Source organism: Pseudonaja textilis, chromosome 4, assembly GCF_049901715.1.
Source record: "Pseudonaja textilis isolate UNSWEBS1 chromosome 4, rPseTex1.2, whole genome shotgun sequence".
Lineage (NCBI taxonomy): Eukaryota > Metazoa > Chordata > Lepidosauria > Squamata > Elapidae > Pseudonaja > Pseudonaja textilis.
Window position 1 is genome coordinate 50,841,641 of NC_141993.1, and position 20,487 is coordinate 50,862,127.

Sequence of the window (20,487 nt, forward strand, 5' to 3'; positions counted from 1 at the left end):
ATACAAAACACAATGCCAGCAGCTTTGAAATAGCCTTCACAGATCCTGGCTCTTTCAAAACTTTCTGTCTTCTGTTTTATGAAATAAGTAATCCACTTATGAAAATCAAGTGGTTAACCCACGTAATACAACTCCATTAAATTCACCACTGCTAAGTGGTGTTAACTGTTGTTTTAATGTGGTCTGCTTTTTTATGATTGTGTCAACCTACAAACTATCCCATCTATTTATTCTTTATAACATGCCCTGAGATTTTCTGTTAAATTATTAATTTATTTACATTAATAACATATATAAACTACTTATAGCCCTTATTAAAGAAGCCCTTGTTCTCCAGCTATTCCTGGTGTCTATTTCTGGGTTATTAAAGAACTGAAACTGGCATGGTAGGAACCAAGATTCTCAGTTGAGACAGAACTGTATATAACTTATCTCAGTTGTACCTCCCTCCCATGACCATGAGAAAAGACACTGATTTGGAAAGATGGGAGGAAGAAAAAAAACCAAGGTTTTAAACTACATAGAGCAACATATATAGAGGCCTCAACTGCTGTTGACGCAGGATACATACAACTTCTTCTCTGCAAGAAATGCTATAAAATAAAACAAACACTTTAAAATAAAATTTACCTAGCCATGTGAATCTTTAAATGTACTTCATTACTGAATGAAGAGTGGAGTTTTTAGACAACAGATATTTGCATGAAGTCTGGTAGCAACATTTATGTACTCCTTTTTCCAACATTGCAGGGGGTGAATTTACACTCTGACTCTGAAGTTTAAAAAAAGCTATTGATATTCTTGCAACCCTGCTGGCTATGGTTTATGCCACCAAAACCTTGTTCCAATATCAAAATCAAATTTTGATTCAAATGGATCAGTTAGCCTAAAAATGAACTAGCTAATTCAGCAGTGGAATCTTTTGTATCTGTCCCAGCCTAAGATCTGACAAAAACCAATGCTGCAGCAACAGTCTTCCTATGCCTAACCTGCCTCCTTGCCCGATGAGAATCCTGGCAAATTTACTATTCTCACTCAGTATGAATTATTCATCTGAGACTGAAGAATTGTATCATGGACCAGTCATGTAGGATTTACGTATAATCAGCCAAAAGACAGAGGGACCATTTTGTTTTTCCTTATCCATTAATATTATTATATATCCCACAGAACAGGTATACAGCTTTGGTCTGATGTTTCACTCCACTTCTCTCTCTTCTGTGACAAGTCCCCCTTGCAAACATAACAAAAACTTTTCTCTTTCCCCTTGGCGAAAGTTCCATTCTATATCCAGGAAATCTCTCTCGTCGACAGATTATTGAAATCTTTTCTCATCTGAGATTTCTGATCTTTGTCTCATCCTGTGACACTTAGGTGTGACTGGCTCTTTACCAACAATATAATAAAGTTTCTTTTTTGCACAGATCATACAAACTTCTTCCAAAAATCTTTCAATTGGTTTTAGTTAGTTCATGGGTAATACGAATTGTCTTTATTGTTAAAATCCATTATTTATTTGTCCCTTTATTTTGTAGCTTTTTTATCTAAATATATCCTGTTCATTTCTTTGCTCCTGGAGTTTTAGCTTCCAGTCTTCAAATATCACCTATAAACTGAAGCAAACCTATCCATTTTCTCTTGTTTTCTGATATACTTAGAATTCCCTCAGCATATATGAATGGTACCATTTGGTTTATCTGATTCAGTTTCCCCGATTTAAAAAGCTCTCTCTGAAGCTTTTAACTTAACCCCAGAGCAATAGTACACAACTTATGGTCCTCAAAGTTTAAATACAGCTTCAGAGCATTTCTGACAGATGGCAACATTCTGACACATAACTAAAAGAACAGGAAAATAATTAAGTGTAGAGGGTTGTACTTAATATATTGTAGTTAAAACACTAATTATATTAACTACCCAGTTTTTCACTTAGACCCAGTCCGTTTTAAAGCAGATCACTCAAAGGTTACCTCTCGGCCTGAATAAAGTTAGAAATGGCTCCTCCCTTACACAGCCTATGACTGAGTCTAATTCATACAATGAGGCAACCATATACTACTTTCTTCTTTGACCCTTCACCTACTTCCTTTCTTGTTTCCCCAGCTGAGCATTATATTACATGCAAACAAACTAATATTATTTGTAACCCTTCTCCTAAATTAATGGGGAAATCCTTAATTTATTAGATACACAATACAAAAGAAATGGTACAAAACTTTCCAAAGCTTTCTTTGATAATGTATAGGAAGTTTGGGAAAAACATACTATAAATAAATGAAGTTACATGGTAGCCACTACTTACAACTGAGGAAACATCAGGGTTATATGTACAGAAAAATCTTGTTTGGTGTGGCCCATATAATTCTGTTTAATATAATAGCATACAACTCTGTGTGTCTGCATGGATAGTTATCAGTGCCAACTTTTACAGTCTATGTTTCCCCAGGCTTGAAGGACTGCATGTCCCTATCTCTTCAGGTCCAGCAAGAGGAACATGTTGTAGGTCCCATCTGCTAAGGAATTCTATGTGATGTTGATGCTACTAAAGAAATGAGGTGTTGTTTGTTTCTTTGTTTTTTGCTATGGCTCCTGCCCTCTGGAACATGATTCTCCCCAAGGTGAGGTGGGTCCCAACCCTGCTAGCCTTCTGGAATGTGCTTACAATTTGGTGGGTCAATGGGGGACCTGTGAGATGGTGTACTGTATTTACATGCTGTCATTCTCCTGCAATGTTGGTTTTCATATTTGTATTTATTTTTAGTTGTATTAATGGCAACTATATTTTTATAAAAGGTTTTTTTTTTATAGTTTTAGAAATATTTATCTTTTATGATTTAAACACTTTTAATGTTATAAACTACCCAGAGTCACTTCAGAAAGAGATAGGTGGCAAATAAATTTAATAAATAAAATAAGGTAAAACAGTACATTAAAATATTGTTTTAATTGTTGTTAGTTACATGCCACTCAAAGTCACATTCAGTGAGATGGATAGCTATATAAGTTTGCTAAATAAATAAATTCCAAACCAAAAGTATCAGTTAATAACAATTTCAAACAATCCACCAATGTCAATATCTGTAAGTATTTTTTTCTGAACAAGAGTACCATCTTCATAGAAAATAGGCCATTGGAACAATTTATTGCAAGCTATCAGATAAAAAGAGGGAAGTCTTGTTCCATCCACCCATTTGCAATTTGAGATTTTTCCCCCTCCCATCTCAAGATGAGGTTCATTTTGCCTCCTGAGGCAGGACATTGGAGTTCTTCAGTCTCTAAACACTTTGTTACAAGGTTTGCAAAGCCAGGTCAAGCACACATGGACATGTTGAGCCACATTCTACTTATTCCACCATGAATTTGAACTCTGTCTGAGCTCTGCTGCTCCACAATTTTCAGCTTCTAACAGTCCGGTGTTGAAGTCCAGTTAGCCTTGTATACTTTTATCTGTGCAACTCCTTTGATTGGCTACACATTGGCAGGAATGCCCCCTCACCTATATCTTTTCTATGTATTTGTCTCCTGAGGCTTAGAACTGGGGTCTCCTAAAGTTTGCCATTACCATGAACTTTCCTCTTGCTGATATTTTATTCCAAGTAATAAGGAACAAGGGATCTGGGTTTTGTTTGTTTTTAAAAGAAGGAATTAAAAATCAGGACAAGTGTGTATTGTAGGGCAGCAGATGAAAGTTGTTATACAGCTGTGCAAAGAATGCCCCAACATAGCAGCTCAAGAGTTCATGAAGTTGGAAGATTTTCCTTCTTTTTTAAGGAATCGTTATATAAAGCTTCATCCATGTTGTGCATATACAGCAGGTGGACTGATGACATTTTGAAACAGAGACCACAAGCTTACCAATTTTGAGCAACATTTTCAGCTATAGTGAAATTACTATTACTTGATTACTTGATTAAATTTATAGACAGTTTTGTATTTCAAGGAATTCTGGACAATTGTGATTTTTGAAAATTAGAACCAAATGATATTTCCCAGGATTCAGAATAACAGAATAATAGAGTTGGTTTACAACCAACCGGCACACTGTATGTATATATATGGAAGATGGCTTGATGTTTTTATGTTTTGTTTGTTTATATTTGTTTTAAAAACCAATTAAAAAAAAGAATAATAGAGTTGGAAGGGACCTTGGAGACAGGGGTGGGATATGAAAGGGTTAACTACTGGTTCGGGATTTACGAGCTTCCCTGCCATGCTGTGAGCCTTGCACCTGTAAATCATCATAAATCGTCATTAGCAGTCATCAGCATGCTGCATGCAGAGAAGCCTTTGAAACAGTCCTCTTTTCCTGCTTTTTTAACTGCAGCTGTGCCTCGTTGGGCAGCTGAAGTTCAAAAATCAAGAAATAAAGATCAGGTAAGAGCCTGGGTAGGCAGGTGGGCAAAAACATCAGCAGACATAGAACTGGTTCTGTCTGCTGCTCTTCAGAGCTGCAGGTTCTACAAAGGTGGACAGAACCGGTAGAAACCCATCCCTGCTTGGAGATCTTCTAGCCCAAATCCCCACTCAGACAGAAAACTCCTATACCATTTCAGACAAATGGTTGTCCAACCTCTACTTTAAAATCTTCAGCGTTGGAGCACCCATAATTTCTGGAGGCAAATCATTCTATTGAGTAATTGTTTGAATTGCCAGGAAATTTTTCCTTAGTTCTAGGTTGCTTCTCTCCTTACTAAGTTTCCATCTGTTACTTATTGTCCTGCCCTCAGGTGCTTCGGAGAATAGATTGTTCTGGGAATTGAACTTCATACTTCTGGAAGTTTCCACAGTTTGAAAACATTACATTGGTGCATGGATTGTTTGGCTTGCCTGTAAAGCTTTTCTAAGATTAATTAACTGCTAAAACGTCTAAAATAGTAGGTGTAAAATTCATTTGTCTTTGATGACTCAGCAACCTCTTCCTCAAGTAAGTCCTCCAAAACCTTACTACTGTACAGAAACTTCAGAGCTTCAAAGTGATGATATAGAGTCAGCTATAGGGTATCTAATAACGCTTCTACTATAGTTAGACTAATTGATTTCAGTTGGGAAATCCCACGGACATACACTGGTTACTTGAAAAGGTGTGCTCCACTATTTGTCCTCTGAATCCTTGTTCAACTTGTCTTTGTTAAAGACATGTTCATTAATATCCTAAAGATTTGTCCTACAATGACTCCTTATTTAAAGGAGGCAATTGTTAGACCTCTTCTTTAGTAGCCCATACTGGATCCCTCAGAAATAGGTTATTAAGGTCACTCTCTAATTTACCATCATTGGAGAAAAAGACAAAGAGTCCTCAACTGCAAACAGTTCTGGAAGAAGCAGATAATTTGGATTTATTACAAGTAATTTTAAGAATAATTACAGGATCAATGCTGCTTTGGCCAATCTGGTGGATGAACTAGGGACTGACCAACCTCTGGAATAATCTATTTTAAGCTACATTTAACAAATATGAATGAATAAATGGTCAGGCGTGCACTGGAAACCACAATTTTCACGGATTTGTGAATGTTTATGCAGTTTTGCTCATAACATTTTTCAAAAGTTATTTGCAAGGCTGTCAAACTCCTGAACTGCGGGCAGGATGTGTCACGCGCTGGCCATGCCTACGCCCGGTTTAGCAAAGGGGAAAAAAAGTCCCAATAGTCATGTGACGACGCTGTGACAACATGAGTGTGACACCCCTGTGCTACTGCCTTCATCACTGATTTAGGGAAGGAGGTAAGCACTGAAGGGATAAATAACGCAGGATATTGATATGTACTGTGAATGATAACAATACAATAAAGAAGTATTTGTCCACTTGTAGCAACAATAGAATCTTAATTTAATGGACTATTGAGGGGATAAGTATTGCCTGTTAACTCAAATCTTCCTTGAGTCTATAACTGCCAACCCATTATTCTACTAATCCATCTGTCTGATCTCCCTTTCCTCCATCTGGAATTGAAATATAAAGTGTGCCCAGAAACATAATCCTTTCAGAGGAAGCAGCAACCACTATCCAGACTGTTCAAATAATGGACAAGTGTGTTATTTTATACTGCTGAACGGATGCAAATTTTGTCTATTCAAATCTGCATCTAAAATTTACTTAGGGTTTATTGTACTGTAAAATGCAATACCTAAATATGCTTGCTGTTCTTTCAGATGTTGAAATGGAACAAATACATAATCTGATACTATATTACATGACAGAAAACCATGCACACTCTAGTGTACCAGCCTAGATCCCAAATTGCTTTCATGACCTAAACACTGCAAAAAAAAAAAAAAACCATGGGTGGTCTAAAATGTGCTTATCTTCTGAAGACCATTATTTTTTAAATGGAAAATAATATTTAGATTCTTTCCTGGTTGTCACATCTTCACAAATTTTATCTCATTGTGTTGCTTCTCTGAAAAATCATAGCCATATATCAGCTGTGCTCTAGTTGTATATTAGGGTAGTTCTTCCTCAGCATTTTGTTTCAGGATAGTATGCTGTGGAAGTTTCTATGTTTAAATAAAATGCAAACAAAAATAATCAGATTTCAATATGTTCTCGACTGTTCTATGGTGAGCCTGACAATCACCCACACAGCATGTACAGCCTGTCAGAATGGGGTGTTTTGAACCACCCAGCAGAATTCTCTGATTTCATTATAATAGTAGAAAGCTCGCAGGACTTCCTTTTTTGGACTTTACCACACTAGACCAATAAGGTAACAACTCAGTATTTGTAAGGATTCCAAGCTGATTCATGTGTGCAGCCAATCCCCAAAACAGAATCCGTGAAATCCTTGCTTTCAGCAATGTTCCAGAGCTGAATAATAATAGCCAGCTCATGTTCTCATTTTCAGTGAAACACAGAGCTGCATGTCAGCTTTTTCCAAACCTCCTGCCTTGCTTGTAGGTTAGAATTAAATGTTACAGAGAGCCCAGGCACCCCTGAACACTCACATTTTAGAAATATTTGAAACATGTAATGCAATATAGCAGATAGTGTGCAACATCTCCATTTTATTGGATTGTGAGCATGCAGAGGGAGACAGCACATTTTTTCAGTTTTATAACTATTGTCTTCTGCTTACTACATTATCTACTGCAGCTATTGGAAACAAGGCAATCTAAATCCAAACAATGATTGTTATTTCGTCTTCTATCCTCTCATGTTGGAGTCTAGAGAGTGAATATGCCTCCTTGCCTGCCCCCCCCATCTTGAAAGTGCTTCACCCTTTTAATTTCATTTCTCATATACGGGTCTCATTCCAAGATTCCCCACAACAGTGTCCTCAAGGTACCTATGGAAATGAAACCAAGCATTATCACAGGAATGAGAGCCCTAACATGTAACTCTTCCCACATCAGTGGAAAAAAAACTTCACCTGAAATTATTATCTCAGTCTCAGTTTCTCCTACCATTTTTCCTAAATCAATCTATTTTTAACCCTTGGCAGTAAATCATAAAGTTGTTCATATGGGAAGTTTACACAGTTTCACACCAGTTTTTCCCTTTTAGAAATCTTTTTCCTAAAATTGCTTTTGTCACTATGATCATATTGACAGAGGAAATAATCAATCAAACAAATAAAACTGAGATAGTCTTCCAAGATAGTAATATTAGCTAGAAATCAAGTAAAGCAAATGGAGAATACAATAATCTTGGGAGAGTTTCTGAAAGCCACATTATATTCAAAATGTATTTAACAGAGAAATACAGTCAGTCCCTGAGAAAGGTCAGGACCATGGCACACAATGAAGGGAAAATATCCTTCCCCTCTATTTCAATTATTTTAACATGTTTGCAAAAGGATGAGCATCATAACTTGACATAGCATGCTTGGTACTTTAAAATTGCTATAAGTACTATAATCCATTTAGCATGAAGATTGGCCTTCTTGACAAACTAGCTTTAGTAAAGAACTGTTGTTTCCTTCAGCCAAATTAACCTAAACATTGGTGCAAAAGTCATTTCTGAGTTTGCCTAGATCAATCAATTTACCTTTTTTTCTGGGCTTCATGCATGATTTAAAGGCCCATTAATTGTTTTTTTTTACTTTTTTTTAAATAAGCCATGCATAAGAAGATTTTTTTTTAATTGATTTCTTCAAAAAAGTGCTGTTGTCTTCTTTAAGGTAGGAATGTTATTTCTAAATCAGGCACGCATATTCTGACCAAACATCCTTTAACTTAATAGGGGCATGAGGGAGATTAAGATGCTGCCTACGTAGCAAGCTTATGTAATTGCATTTATGTCTGGTGAGAAAATGGGATTTGCTATAATCAGCTGCAGCTGTTGAACCTCGAGTACAAAAGGTTGGAAATAATCAGCCTGTCTGCACTAGATGGTGATCTCAGTTCACTCTGTTCCATTCATGCAATCTTCTCCAACCATCTCTATATAATGTCCTTTAACAATGTGTTGATTTTTATTAATATTACAGTATTGGAATTTCAATATACAATACTATATTTTAATTTAGAAGCTTTTAGGTTATGTTAGCTGCCAGAAAACCTGCAGAGGGAGCTTAGACAGGAGATTAGAATCAATAAATAGATTGGAAAATAATCAAATCAGCTCATGATGTTAAATTGGGTTAAGTTTAAAAAACATTTGAAAGAGTTTATTACTGAAAAGACCAGTTTTAAATGAAAGGGTAATGTTGGTAAAGCAAATGTAAACAATCATAGAATTTCAAATTATTTTTATAATTAAAAAATAATTTCACCCAGATCTATGGTATGTGAAAGATAAATACTGTTAATATTTTCTTTTCTGCAATCCTGACCACAAGCAATAATGACATAACTTTTTATCCTCCCAATAAGAATTTAATTATGTTGCATCAATTGATCCCAGACTTTGGATCATCTGCATCAACCAGGCATACACTGGTTATCCTGACGATATCACAAGCTTCTACAAAGAGACTTGTTAAACATTAGAGCAGGGGTGTCAAACTCACAACGTTATGGCAGCATCACAGATATAGCAGAACTCCGCCCCCCTTTCTCTAAACCGGGCATGGGCATGGCCAGTGCGTAATGCATCTGGCCTGCGGGCTGTGAGTTTGGCAGCCCTGCATTAGTGGTATGTTCGGAAAAGTAGGCATGAGCTATTTCACTGTACCTATTGGGAACTCTTTAAGGTGGCAGGACTTTTCCTGGGCTTACATAGTAGTCACATAAGCTCAGAAAAAATTGCATTTCAGTTCAGAAAGTAGTGTTTTTCTGCTATATTCTGTATTTGTAAATTTATGGCCACCTAGTTTTTTCCCAAAGTTTTGAGAAATCCATAATATCTATGCAATCAAGTAAGCTTCTCAATTTGAGACGCTGTTACATTTAAGTAGCAAAAATTCAGATGGACATCAGCATGTGATTAGAATTATGGTGGTCATCTGAATTTACCTAGCAGCCATAATCTGATACTGTAGTTCTATTCTCAATTACACAGAATCACTTCCTTCCAGAACTGTAAACTACCTGACCCTTATGTATCTTTCTTCACTCCTCAGATATGAAAACTTGTCAGTGAGACAAATCAGGAATTTCCTAGGAGGCCCCTGCTTAGCAGAATTTGCCTCTCAGTAAATGTTAGAGAAATTAAACTCTTTCTTCATTCATCACTATGATTTTATGCCTCTTTGAAAGATATGCAGTTTGCTTTTGGAAGGAGTTATCCACATCATCTCTTTGGCTGAGAGAGCAACTCTTATTTGCCAAAAAACATACTGCCTCTATTTGCTTTTATACTTATTTTAACACACTAGATCTTGCCAACTCATTCCTTAGAATTTCTGAGTGGAATTGGTTTTTTTAAAAATGTACATTGCAATTCATCTTCTCTTTCTATTGCTTTTGTTTCTTTTTAACAAATAGCATCTTTCAATTGTTCTATTCTCAGACAGGAATCATCCCATTAAGATACATATTAAAATGTATTTGCCTTTCTATTCTAAAAGCTTAAGCTAATCTCATTTATTTCTCATATTTTGAAAACTAGCATATAGTCAAGGACAGCCAGAAATATTTTTTTATTAATCCTTGTTAAGTGCAACTCATTTTTATCCCATTAGGGTATCCCAGAATTTATTTCCAATGAACAAATCTCTCAATGGTATCCAAATAGTCAACATCATTTATGTTGTCTATTTCCATTTCAAACTTTTTTATAGACTGGAAATATAGATGACTGCATCACTTGAGTTTTTACAGTCATGAGCTTCCTTCTTAAATTTGCAAAGTTTGCAGCAATATATTTATAGATGTTTTTTGTGGTATCATTTGGCCCCACTTACATTAGCAGAAAATAATAACTGTCAAGGAACTGAATAAATTAAGCAGTTGTTTTGTCATATCCCTAATCCTTGCTCTGGACAGATAACATCCTTTATAATTTAATTAACCAGGTAAGTGAAAGAGAGAATGGCTGTTAGATGACTTCAAGAAGACAAGTTATTATGAATGAAGCCAGCTTGCTAACCAACAACTAATTTCAGATTTATACTCCACATCCCAACAAATGAAAACTATCTATCCTCTATAGCCTCAGAATCTGATTGAACGCAGCCCCTCCTTCTGCTGGATATAAAAAAAGACACAGGTAGTCCCCAGCTTACTACAACTGAGTCTGAAATTTTGGTTGTAAGTCAGGTCACCATGTGACTGTACTCTATTTTATGACTGTTTTTATAATAGTCCTTAAGGAAGTCACCACCATTAAGGAAGTCACATGAATCATGTAGTCATTAAATAAAGCACATGGTGATAAGTCCAAATCTAACTTATCCAATGGGCATTTTTTGCTGGAAAATGACAAAAAAGTCACAAAATGTGATCATGAAACTACAGGATGCTGCAACTGGTCCTAAATGCAAGCCAGTTCCCAAGCACCGAAATGGAATTACAAGATTACAGGGCTGGTGAGGAAGTCATAACTCTGAGTTATAAGTAACTTTTTCAAGTCTGTCCTAACTTTGAATGGTCATTAAGCAAGGGTTTGTAAGTCAAGGACTACCTGTGCAGCTGCTTAAAAACAAAGTGTTGTGCCAAGGGAGCAAGAACGACATAGGTTTCAATAAGACAACTATAACATAATCAGAAGTAAATAATGAATCTTGGAAGTTATAAGAATTTCCAGCTTTATTTATATTCAATTAATAAAGTCAGACTCTCTAAGCAATTTGAAATTATTCTTCCTAGATCTCTATCTACCTGGGCTAAGTTGCCACTGAGATAAGCTGACAACTGACTCACTATCTTTTGTTTATGTCTGTATTTTCTTTCTTTTGTTTCCTAGTCTCCCTAGAAACTTACACAAAACTTCAGAAATCCATATTGAGAGACTGATGAAGAATACAGTTTTCTCTCTATATAATAATTTTGAGAAACTATGTGGAGTTCCCAAGATGTAGAGAAGTTCAGGGAATTATAGCACAGAAATATATAACTTTAAGTAATTGCTGTTTTTGTAGAAATAGATAAAAGGTCAGCCTGGAATTTTGCACTAAGTTTTTGTATCTGTTTTCTGTACCGAGCTAAATCTCATTGTATCTTACTAGTCAGAATTGGATGTAGACATAGCTTTTATATATTCTTCAAACTGCGCTCATAAGATATAAAGTCTTGTATAGAATCTTTTGGTGAACTGTAACTGCAGTGAGCATAGAGGATGACCTTGAAGGACAGAGGGAATATTTGTTACTAAGGCAACAAACAGATAAATGAGCCTTGACTCCAAGGCAAGAAAATGGTTTACGAAAATGCCTCAATCAGGCCTTCCCCTTAATTCATATGAAGATAAAAGAGGGAGGAAGGGAAGCACATTCAGATTTTGTTACTACAATTGTTTAAGTAGCTTTAGGCCTGCATGGCATTGGTTTCTTAGTTTGGTCTACTTTATAGGGCTGACAGTAATATTGGTAATTCTTTTTCCAGTCCCTTCATGGAAACTTCTAATAAAAGGGCTCTCTTTGTATCCCTTGCCATACCATCACCTTGTTCTCTAGACTATTGGACTTTTGGATATTTTTGCTCTGAAGAAGTTGCCTGCTGACACATACAACAAGTGCAGTTCTGTACACGCATTTTACATACCAGACTTAGGAGGGGTGCCAAATAAAATAACTCTTAGAAGACAGGTAGTGGCAGCAGGAATTATCAAGCTAATACCTAAACGTGGGACAACTGTGAAGACTCAGAGGACTTCTGGTAAAGGAGATTGTGTCAGCCCTTTGAGGTAAACCAAGTCTGGGAACAGACAAAACAAAAACTACTGGAATTCTACTTTATTGTTTTAAGGTGAAATAATGGAATCTTCAAAGCCTGTCAGGATTCTTTCTCCTTTCCTCTTATACAAACAAGGCAGGGTAAGCTTGAGTTTCTTCCTTGTCATCTCTATCTTTCTGAGCTGAGCTGATGTTTTCAACTATGGCTGTTACAGAATATATTTAGGATTATCTCCATGCTCCTCTACAATGGTCACAAAGTACTGACCTATTCACGTATATGATGTTCACAGGATTGATTATTGACTGATTATTTGCCATGAAATCAGTGTTGGCTCTTACAAGCACATAGACAAATCTTTAAATCATTTGTCCAAAAAGGAATAATTTGAACCAGGTTATTTGTGTCTCTAGTGTGAATTCTGACTTGATTTGTTTGTTGATCCATTTGTTGGCTGTCTATGATATTCTCAGGAAGTTTCTCTAACACAAAATTTCAAAAGCAGCATACTCTTTCTATTCTGCTTTTTAAAAGTCCAACTTCCATTTCTATAATGTCATAAGAATACCATTGCTGATGTTTGTAGTTATAGAAACCTCAAAACATCCGAGTTTCTTTTTCAAGACTTTCAGAGCCATTTCTACTAAGTGGTAATCTGTGATATATTTCTTCACTGCATGTCCCTTTATGTTGAAGTTTACAAGATAAGGAAGCTTATGTGTTTATTTATTCAATTTATATACTCCCCCATCTCACCAAAGTTACTGTGGACAGCATATAGCAAAGCTAAACAGTCCCAAAATACCTAAAACCAATCATGAAAATTATTAAAACCATAAAAAAGACTTGAAAAGCAGAACAACAAATAACAGGCGAGAGGATGTTAATAATAATGGAGCTATCTCACTAGTTCACTTTCCCTCTGGATATAGGCCTACTGGCATAATCAGGTCTTAAGGCACCTTCAGAAACTCAAAAGAGACGAGGCTGGCCTTACCTTGGGCGAGAAGATTCCACAGCATAGGCGTCAACAGCAGAAAAGGTCTGCTGCTTAGGACCCACCAAATGTAGCTCCCTGGCATTCAGAACATGCCATCTTTGCTAGATTTGTGAAATGGGCAGATGAAATCAGAGAGAGGCAGTCCCTCAAATAATTCAGTCATATGCTATGAAGGGCTTTAAAGGTGAATTGGACCTGGAAAAAAACCAGTACAGCTCCTGAAGCAGAGATATAATGTGTGTTCACCAAAGCACACATAAATGCTCACACTGTTGCATTTTGTACCAGCGAAAGTTTCTAGAATTCTCTTCAAAGGCAACCCCATGCAGAATACACTGCAATAGTCCAACTAGAAAGTGACCAAAGTAGGAGTACTCTGAGTCCCTTCTGTCCACTAGCAGGACTACGAACATTATCAATAATGTACCTTCCTCATATAATAGATGTGGTAAGCATCAATACATTTTCAGCATGTTCCAGGTTCCAATCAGTCCCAGTTATTTTTAAGGATCTGATGTAGATAATCTGACTGTTGTTTGACTTGGCTAGCATATTATTCTATAAAAATACTCTATGTGTTACTGTATAATATATTTGTAGTCAGATAAAAATAATTAAGGAAATACTTTGCCAAGCATTTAGCATTTGGAATTCAGTTGTCTTTTCTCCATGAGAAAGTTTTATGCTCTCTAGAAATACATCAGCCACATACATGCAATGAAGCATAAAATTTATAAAAGAAAACCAACCAGAAATACAACACTTTTAATTAATACCTGAAATAAATGCTATCTCCCAAATATTCTGGTAAAAACCAGCTTGAAAAAATCCCAGGAAAAATGTCACATGGCATATTATTTATTATTGGATATCTGTAATGGCAATACAAGAGACTGTTCATGTAACTAAAGATGCAGTACCTCTTTGTTTGCTATCCAACATCCTTGCAAGATAGGTCAGAAGGGCAGACTTAAAACAATACATAGTCTGCTACCAATTCCCTTTCATGTAGAGGAAGAAATCCAGACTAAGAAGTACTTGGCTGCCAGGGAGGAGGGCCATTTAGCTTGCTCCCACTCATCTCAGATCTACCTGGGTAACTACAATCAGTGTAGTTACCCACACAACCCTTAAAAGAAATCTGCAAAGAAATCCAAGTTAACTTCCTTCCACAAAGGTAATTAAAAATAGTGTAGGATAATTAAGGAAATAGTGAAGCATGCAATTTGACTAGTAAATAAAATCCCAAAACATTGGTCTAGCTAGTACTTAGTGCTGAGATAAGTAGGGCTGATTGAATAACAGCTGGGTCAATGAGTCAGTCAGGAACTGCCCAAGAACAGTGAGAAACAAGATAAAGGTATTTTGCCAGGTTACATATTGTTCAGCTGAATGAATATCTTTTCTCTGACTAATGAATAAGATTATAGCAGGCACGGAATATATCAGCATATACTTTCAGTAAACGAGCATAGATAGAACAGTTCCTGCCAATAGCCTGGTACATTTACAAAGAAAACTAGCAGAGATACAACTAGCCAAGCTAGGAAATCAAATAGCCACCTTGGCTAACTCCAAGCCAAGGGGATTTTAAGAATGGCCAAACAAAAACAAAAAACAAAGCCAAGCTTCCTGAAGTATTATTGCACAGAACTGCAATGTTCCCCATAATTTTATTTCACATAAAAATTAAACTCTGTAATTCTTCACGAGTCTGGGATAAACAGTAGTATATATTGTATAGTAGAGCTGTATGAATTATGGTCAGATAACATATAAGGGTGATGGATTCATGACATTACAGGGCCTTTCATAGACATAACATGGCCATGCCACTTGAAGCAAATTGTGTCTATCCTTTGTCCTCTTGCTTTGCTCCTGGCAGTTCATAGTCTGTTCTCACTCCGTTCTTTGGCTGTTCATATCTCAGTATCTAACAAAAAGTAATAGAAGACTGATAAATCAAACCAGTTATTCAGCTTTTATGTTTATTCATAAATTACCATGTGTATGGTACATTATATACAAAAAGAATCCAATTCTAGATAAACTGTAGATATCACATTGGTATGTTTTCCAGGCCATCTGTCAGGATTCAAGTCTGAATATAGGGTTTTAAAAACTGGTCTTTCAATTTCAAACACTGGCCAGGAAGACAATAACCCTCCTCTTCCTAGTAGTTTAATACATAAACTGGGCAACAGATGTACTACATGACAATAAGCAGATAGCAGCCTTATAATGAATATATTGTCACATTCCCTTTCTACTGTATAATAATGTAATAGCATGCTTGTTATTTAAACTAAACAACCAAGGAACAAAGCCATTCCTTTTTTCAATTTCACAACTTGTATCCATTGACTTGTCCTGTTTTGTTCTTAAGGTATAACTACTATTGACCTGTCAGGATGCCAGTCCATTACTGTTACAGACTGTTACTTGGTATTGTATGGACAATTATGATAAGTAAGGTTTCCAATCCAGCTGAAGCAAAAACAAGCAGAGCAACTAATTTATATCATCTACCAAGCTTTCACTGGCTTTTCAAACTCATTTTACATTATTTCATCATCCATATAATAACTTTTGGAGATAATATATAGCAACCCTAGAGAAACAATTCTTAAAATAACTCTGGGAGGATTGTACTCAGTAGAATAAACAGGGGAACCACAAATGCAGCAAAGATGGCTTACTAAATGTTAAAGGTGCAGTGAAATGAATTGTTATCGAAAAGCCTTCCATCTGGCATATATGGTTTATATTTATTTGTAAATAGCCATCATCCAGAATCACTTGGGTGAGGTGGACAGTGTAAAAATTAGATTAGCTAGATAGACAGACAGATGGATGAAATGTGTTTGAACATTAGTAGCTCATGTTGGAAAGAAAGAAAGAAAAAGGAAAAAGAAAAAGAAAGGAGAAAGGTTATTTTAATCCAAAACAGAATCATGTGACCTCTAAAATAATCTAACATGAGAGTGATCGCCATTAATTCAAAGAGCTTTAAAAGGAAAAAGACAAATCCAGGGACAGAGGCTACAATTTAAATCTGTATTAGTCACAAGCATATATAAACAAGTAAACTCTCCTTTGAGACCAACTTGGTACAATGTGTTTGATTCTGCCTTTTTCCAGGATATTTTTTCAACTTTCCATTGTAGTCTACAACCCTGGTATTTCCTAATGATTTCCCTTCCAAGTACTATTTCTGTTTGGCATATTGGAATCAGTCAAAGTTGGCTAGGTCTTACTACATTATATAATATTAACCTCATAATAATGTATTCAAATATCAGTGCTGAAGAGCACACGTGAGAGGATGCTACTCTGTTCTTATCTTACATTTGAGCAACACTGTCCTGGGTTAATCTATAAAGGTGATTTCACATAATTTCTGAATTTTCTCCAACTACAGAGTAGCCTTCATTAGCGTGTTATCTTTCAGACCTGTTGAGATTTCAGCTCAGAATCCCAGAGATATAGCCATTGACAGGCTAGAAATGAACCCAATACACCTAGCACGGATGTCACTCGCCATATCACATTGTCATCACATGAGATATTGCAACATTTTTTCCCTATGTGGAGCTGGGTTGAGCATGGCTTGCATGTGATGCATCTGGCCCATGGGCCGCCAGTTTGACACCTCTGAGAGGGTATCAGTTTGTGGACAGCTGATTTAAAGAAATAGTTGATTTAATTGATGATATATTGACATCTTAAATATATTAACATTCTTCCCCTTTGAATTTATATTTTCCACTGAGGTAGTCATGCTGAGCAATGTTTCTCAACCTTTGTAAATTTGAGATATATAGACCTCAACTCTTAGAATTTTGGGAGTTTAAGTCCATACATCTTAAAGACCAGAGTATATGCTTTTAAAGGTAGGAGTAATGTGGCAATATGTTTCACAGGCAACTATTTGCCTACAGAAAACCTTGAGGTTTCTCTCTTCTTTTTTTGCATTTCCTACCTAAAGGGGAACTAGAAGTCTATCAACTGGGATACCACAAAAAGCAGCTTTTTTTTGCAAGAAATAGATGTACTTGCAACTACAGACAATCTAGTAACATATCTGAGATATGTCACCCCATTAACATTTGATGCAACAGCATCAAAATGATGGGGCATGACTAGGCATTTGAAGTCCTGCTTTTTTAAAATGTGCACTCCATAATTGTATGCTTATAAAGGCTTCTATCATGTCAATCATCCCTGCCCTTTTGATGCTATTAACATACCTTTTCCCGCCACTGATATGTCTAGATAATCTTGATCCAATCATGACTTAATGAATAATGCTGTAAACAACCATGCAAGTTGTGGAGAATTTTTGCATCCCAGCCATTTAAGGTCTCTATTGAAACTCCCCTATGCCTATCAAAGCAGAATACAATTTGTTGCCTGGGACAAATTCCTGCTTTTCATATATGCCCAACAACTTAATTCATGTTTTAACAGTGGCAATGTTTTATACCAGCATCTCATTTTCTGCAAGGAATATTACTTTTCCCAACCAGAACTTTGGATAAAAATACCTTGGCACTTTTTAATATCTTTCTTATACCGCTCTTTTATTTATATTACACATGGTACTTTTATATCATATCATGATGAAGTTTTCTTATTTATGCAGAATAATAGCAGCAGTCTAGGTCTAGGATATCAGGCAGAAGTTGTCTTGATCTTCTCAAGGGACTAAGGCTACACCTGAGACCTCAGCATACAAGCATGTGCTCCAACACCAATTTATGCTTGGTCACAATACAATGGTTTGCTTTTGGGTACAGTGACGCAGAGCGGAGAGCTACAAGGAAACATTCACACTAAATATATAAAAGCATATTCTTAGGCACAATTTCTTTCATGTACCATTATTAAAAGCAAAACATAATACAAAAATCAAAGGTAACCAATATACAGAAAATCACAGGATTAAACTTGAAAGAAACAGATCCCAAATAGAACCATACTGGCCCCCCTTCTCTTATCAGCCCATGTTCATATATATGTCCATTACAACATGTTCAATCCAAGATAACAAGATGGCATGACAAACAGTTCTTTGCAGTCATCTTACATGCTCCAAAGATAATTAACAAGGATTTTTAAGCAGAATAGTTCTCCCAATTTCGATAGATGTCACACGTACACTCTCAAACACATACATATACTTTCACTATACCCTTTACATGTGATCCAAACTTAAACCAGGTATCCATGCTTGTTCCACTGGCTATAATAAGTCTCCTTATCAGCAAATCCATCATCTCAGAATCAACCCACACAAAAGTCCTCATTAAACAAGGACTTTCGTTCTAGTTAGTGAGCTGGAAATACAGTCGGAAGCCAGGAGAATGAATTCAGTTCCCTCTTGAATGGCAAAACTGAAGGACTATACACATTTCACATGAATATTCATGAGTTCTTCAACTTTTGTCTGTATCAAGGCTGACATTACAGCTGTTTTCAGCGGCCACAAATTCCTCCAAGAGTTTCTCGCTCCCTCCCCTCCCCAGTTCTTCCTCTGGGTTGAAAGAAAGCAGGAGGGGGAGTCTGCTTTTGCTGCTTATTCAGAACAATCTCTCTTTTTTCTCTTACCCCTTGGCTCTTCCATCCCCTTTGCTCGCAACTGCTATTCTTCCTTCTCCCGCTTCTTTGACCAGCTTCTGCTGTCTCTGAGAGGGGCACATGCAGCAGGATTATTTAACAGTCCAAGGCCGTGGGAGGGGTTATTTGATGACTCAGAAGGAGAACAGGTCAGATTGTCTGCACCACCAGAAGCTCCACATCTCTTTATCTCTTGCAGGACAATTCTTACAAGTTTCATCTTGGGTATTTGATCACCCTTTATCAAAGTTGCATTGCTCTCTTATCCTTCCAACTTTCAGAGTTGTAAACTGAAGTTAGGTGTGTATATCTTATTGTATGGTCTATCCTTTCCTGCTGCCCCATAGTTTTGGGATTAGACTTTCCCTCCATAGACATGTGATTTTGTTTCTATTTTATTAAATTACTATAGCTTGCATACACCCTTGATTAAAAATAAATCAGAGAATCCCATCTTTGGCTGAGGAGAAATTATTACTTCCCTTCCAGAGGTGGCTTCTTCCTAAAAAGCTGACCAGAACTACCTCCTTAGCACATTTATTTTATATACACAATGTACGTTTTATTTCAAGAAATATATTCTCTTTCCTCTGTATGAGGAGCTTAGTAGAATAACAATACAGGGCTATAGAATCTGTGAGTTTATGAGTTTATGAAATTAGCTTTGCATAATCAACTTTCTATTTTTTAAAATAACAGTATAATTATTTGGACAGAGATTTTGGCAGGCATCAAATATGATATCTGCAAACAAACTGATCTCCTTGGTCATCATAGTGCAAATCTCTGATATACATACTTTGAAATTTGACATTAAATTTCTTATTTTCTATCTTGATTTTATCTTTATAAGTAGCATAATTTATTCAGAGTTCTGAATGGCTCAATATCCTCATCTTTAGTGTACATTCTGTTTATCTTTTAAAATTATTTCTTAACAAAGCTATTTTAGAAAGATACACAGCACCAATAAGCCAGGGATTCCTCCTGAAAAGAGCATTATGTGAACCATATGCACAGAAACAACCTCTTCTTCCAAATAAATGCGGGTAGGATAGGGTGGACATATGTTGAATAAGCTTTGTTTGCTTTTTCCCCTAAGTTGTCAACTGGCCAATTGGTTGACACACCAAACTCAAGTAGTTGCAGACATCCATGCAAACTTTAACACAAATGGTACAATAGCTGATATAGCTTAGGGAAATATTGGTTGAATCTAGAACTCCATATCTGGAGCTATGCAATAACAGGAGAATTTAAACATGGATCTATGGATCCTGGGTGAACAGAATCATAATGGATAGTAAGCATCTCATTGCTTCTTGGTAATGAAGAGCCAGCGGTCAACCAACCAACCACTTATATACATTTTTATGTTGTCGAATGGAAAATGATATTACAGTCGGAATCAACCCTGGATACAGTACCAATAAAGGAGAATATTTGTAGCTCAAGGTTGAAATGAGGGTTCCTTGGTGCTCTCTGAGATTGGCTGCTTTCTTGCAGGTGTTTCATTACCCAAACTAAGCAACATCAACAGTGATTGTGGGCAGAGTGTTAAGGAACTGGAAAAAAGAGGGCTTCTAGGATCACAGTAGCAAAGGTAATTGAAGATATCACTGATTGTCTACATATATCAACAAGCTCCACTT

At 36.3% G+C, this 20,487-nt stretch overlaps 1 protein-coding gene across 11 annotated transcripts in view; it reads right to left on the bottom strand.

Moving 5' to 3' along the window:
* ENTPD1 (ectonucleoside triphosphate diphosphohydrolase 1) overlaps positions 1 to 20,487 on the bottom strand; it is a 55,823-nt gene that overhangs the window by 25,444 nt on the left and 9,892 nt on the right. For 3 of the 11 annotated variants that reach the window (XM_087932963.1, XM_026701255.2, XM_087932966.1), the window contains exon 1: positions 18,827 to 19,103. The exons of 7 other annotated variants lie outside the window; for them this stretch is intronic. In XM_087932963.1, coding sequence (XP_087789089.1) covers positions 18,827 to 18,842 — 16 coding nt within the window. In that variant the 5' untranslated portion in view covers positions 18,843 to 19,103. Of the gene's footprint in view, positions 1 to 13,213; positions 13,412 to 18,826; positions 19,104 to 20,487 lie in introns of those variants that run through there. One more of the 11 variants, XM_087932967.1, reaches the window with a different exon arrangement.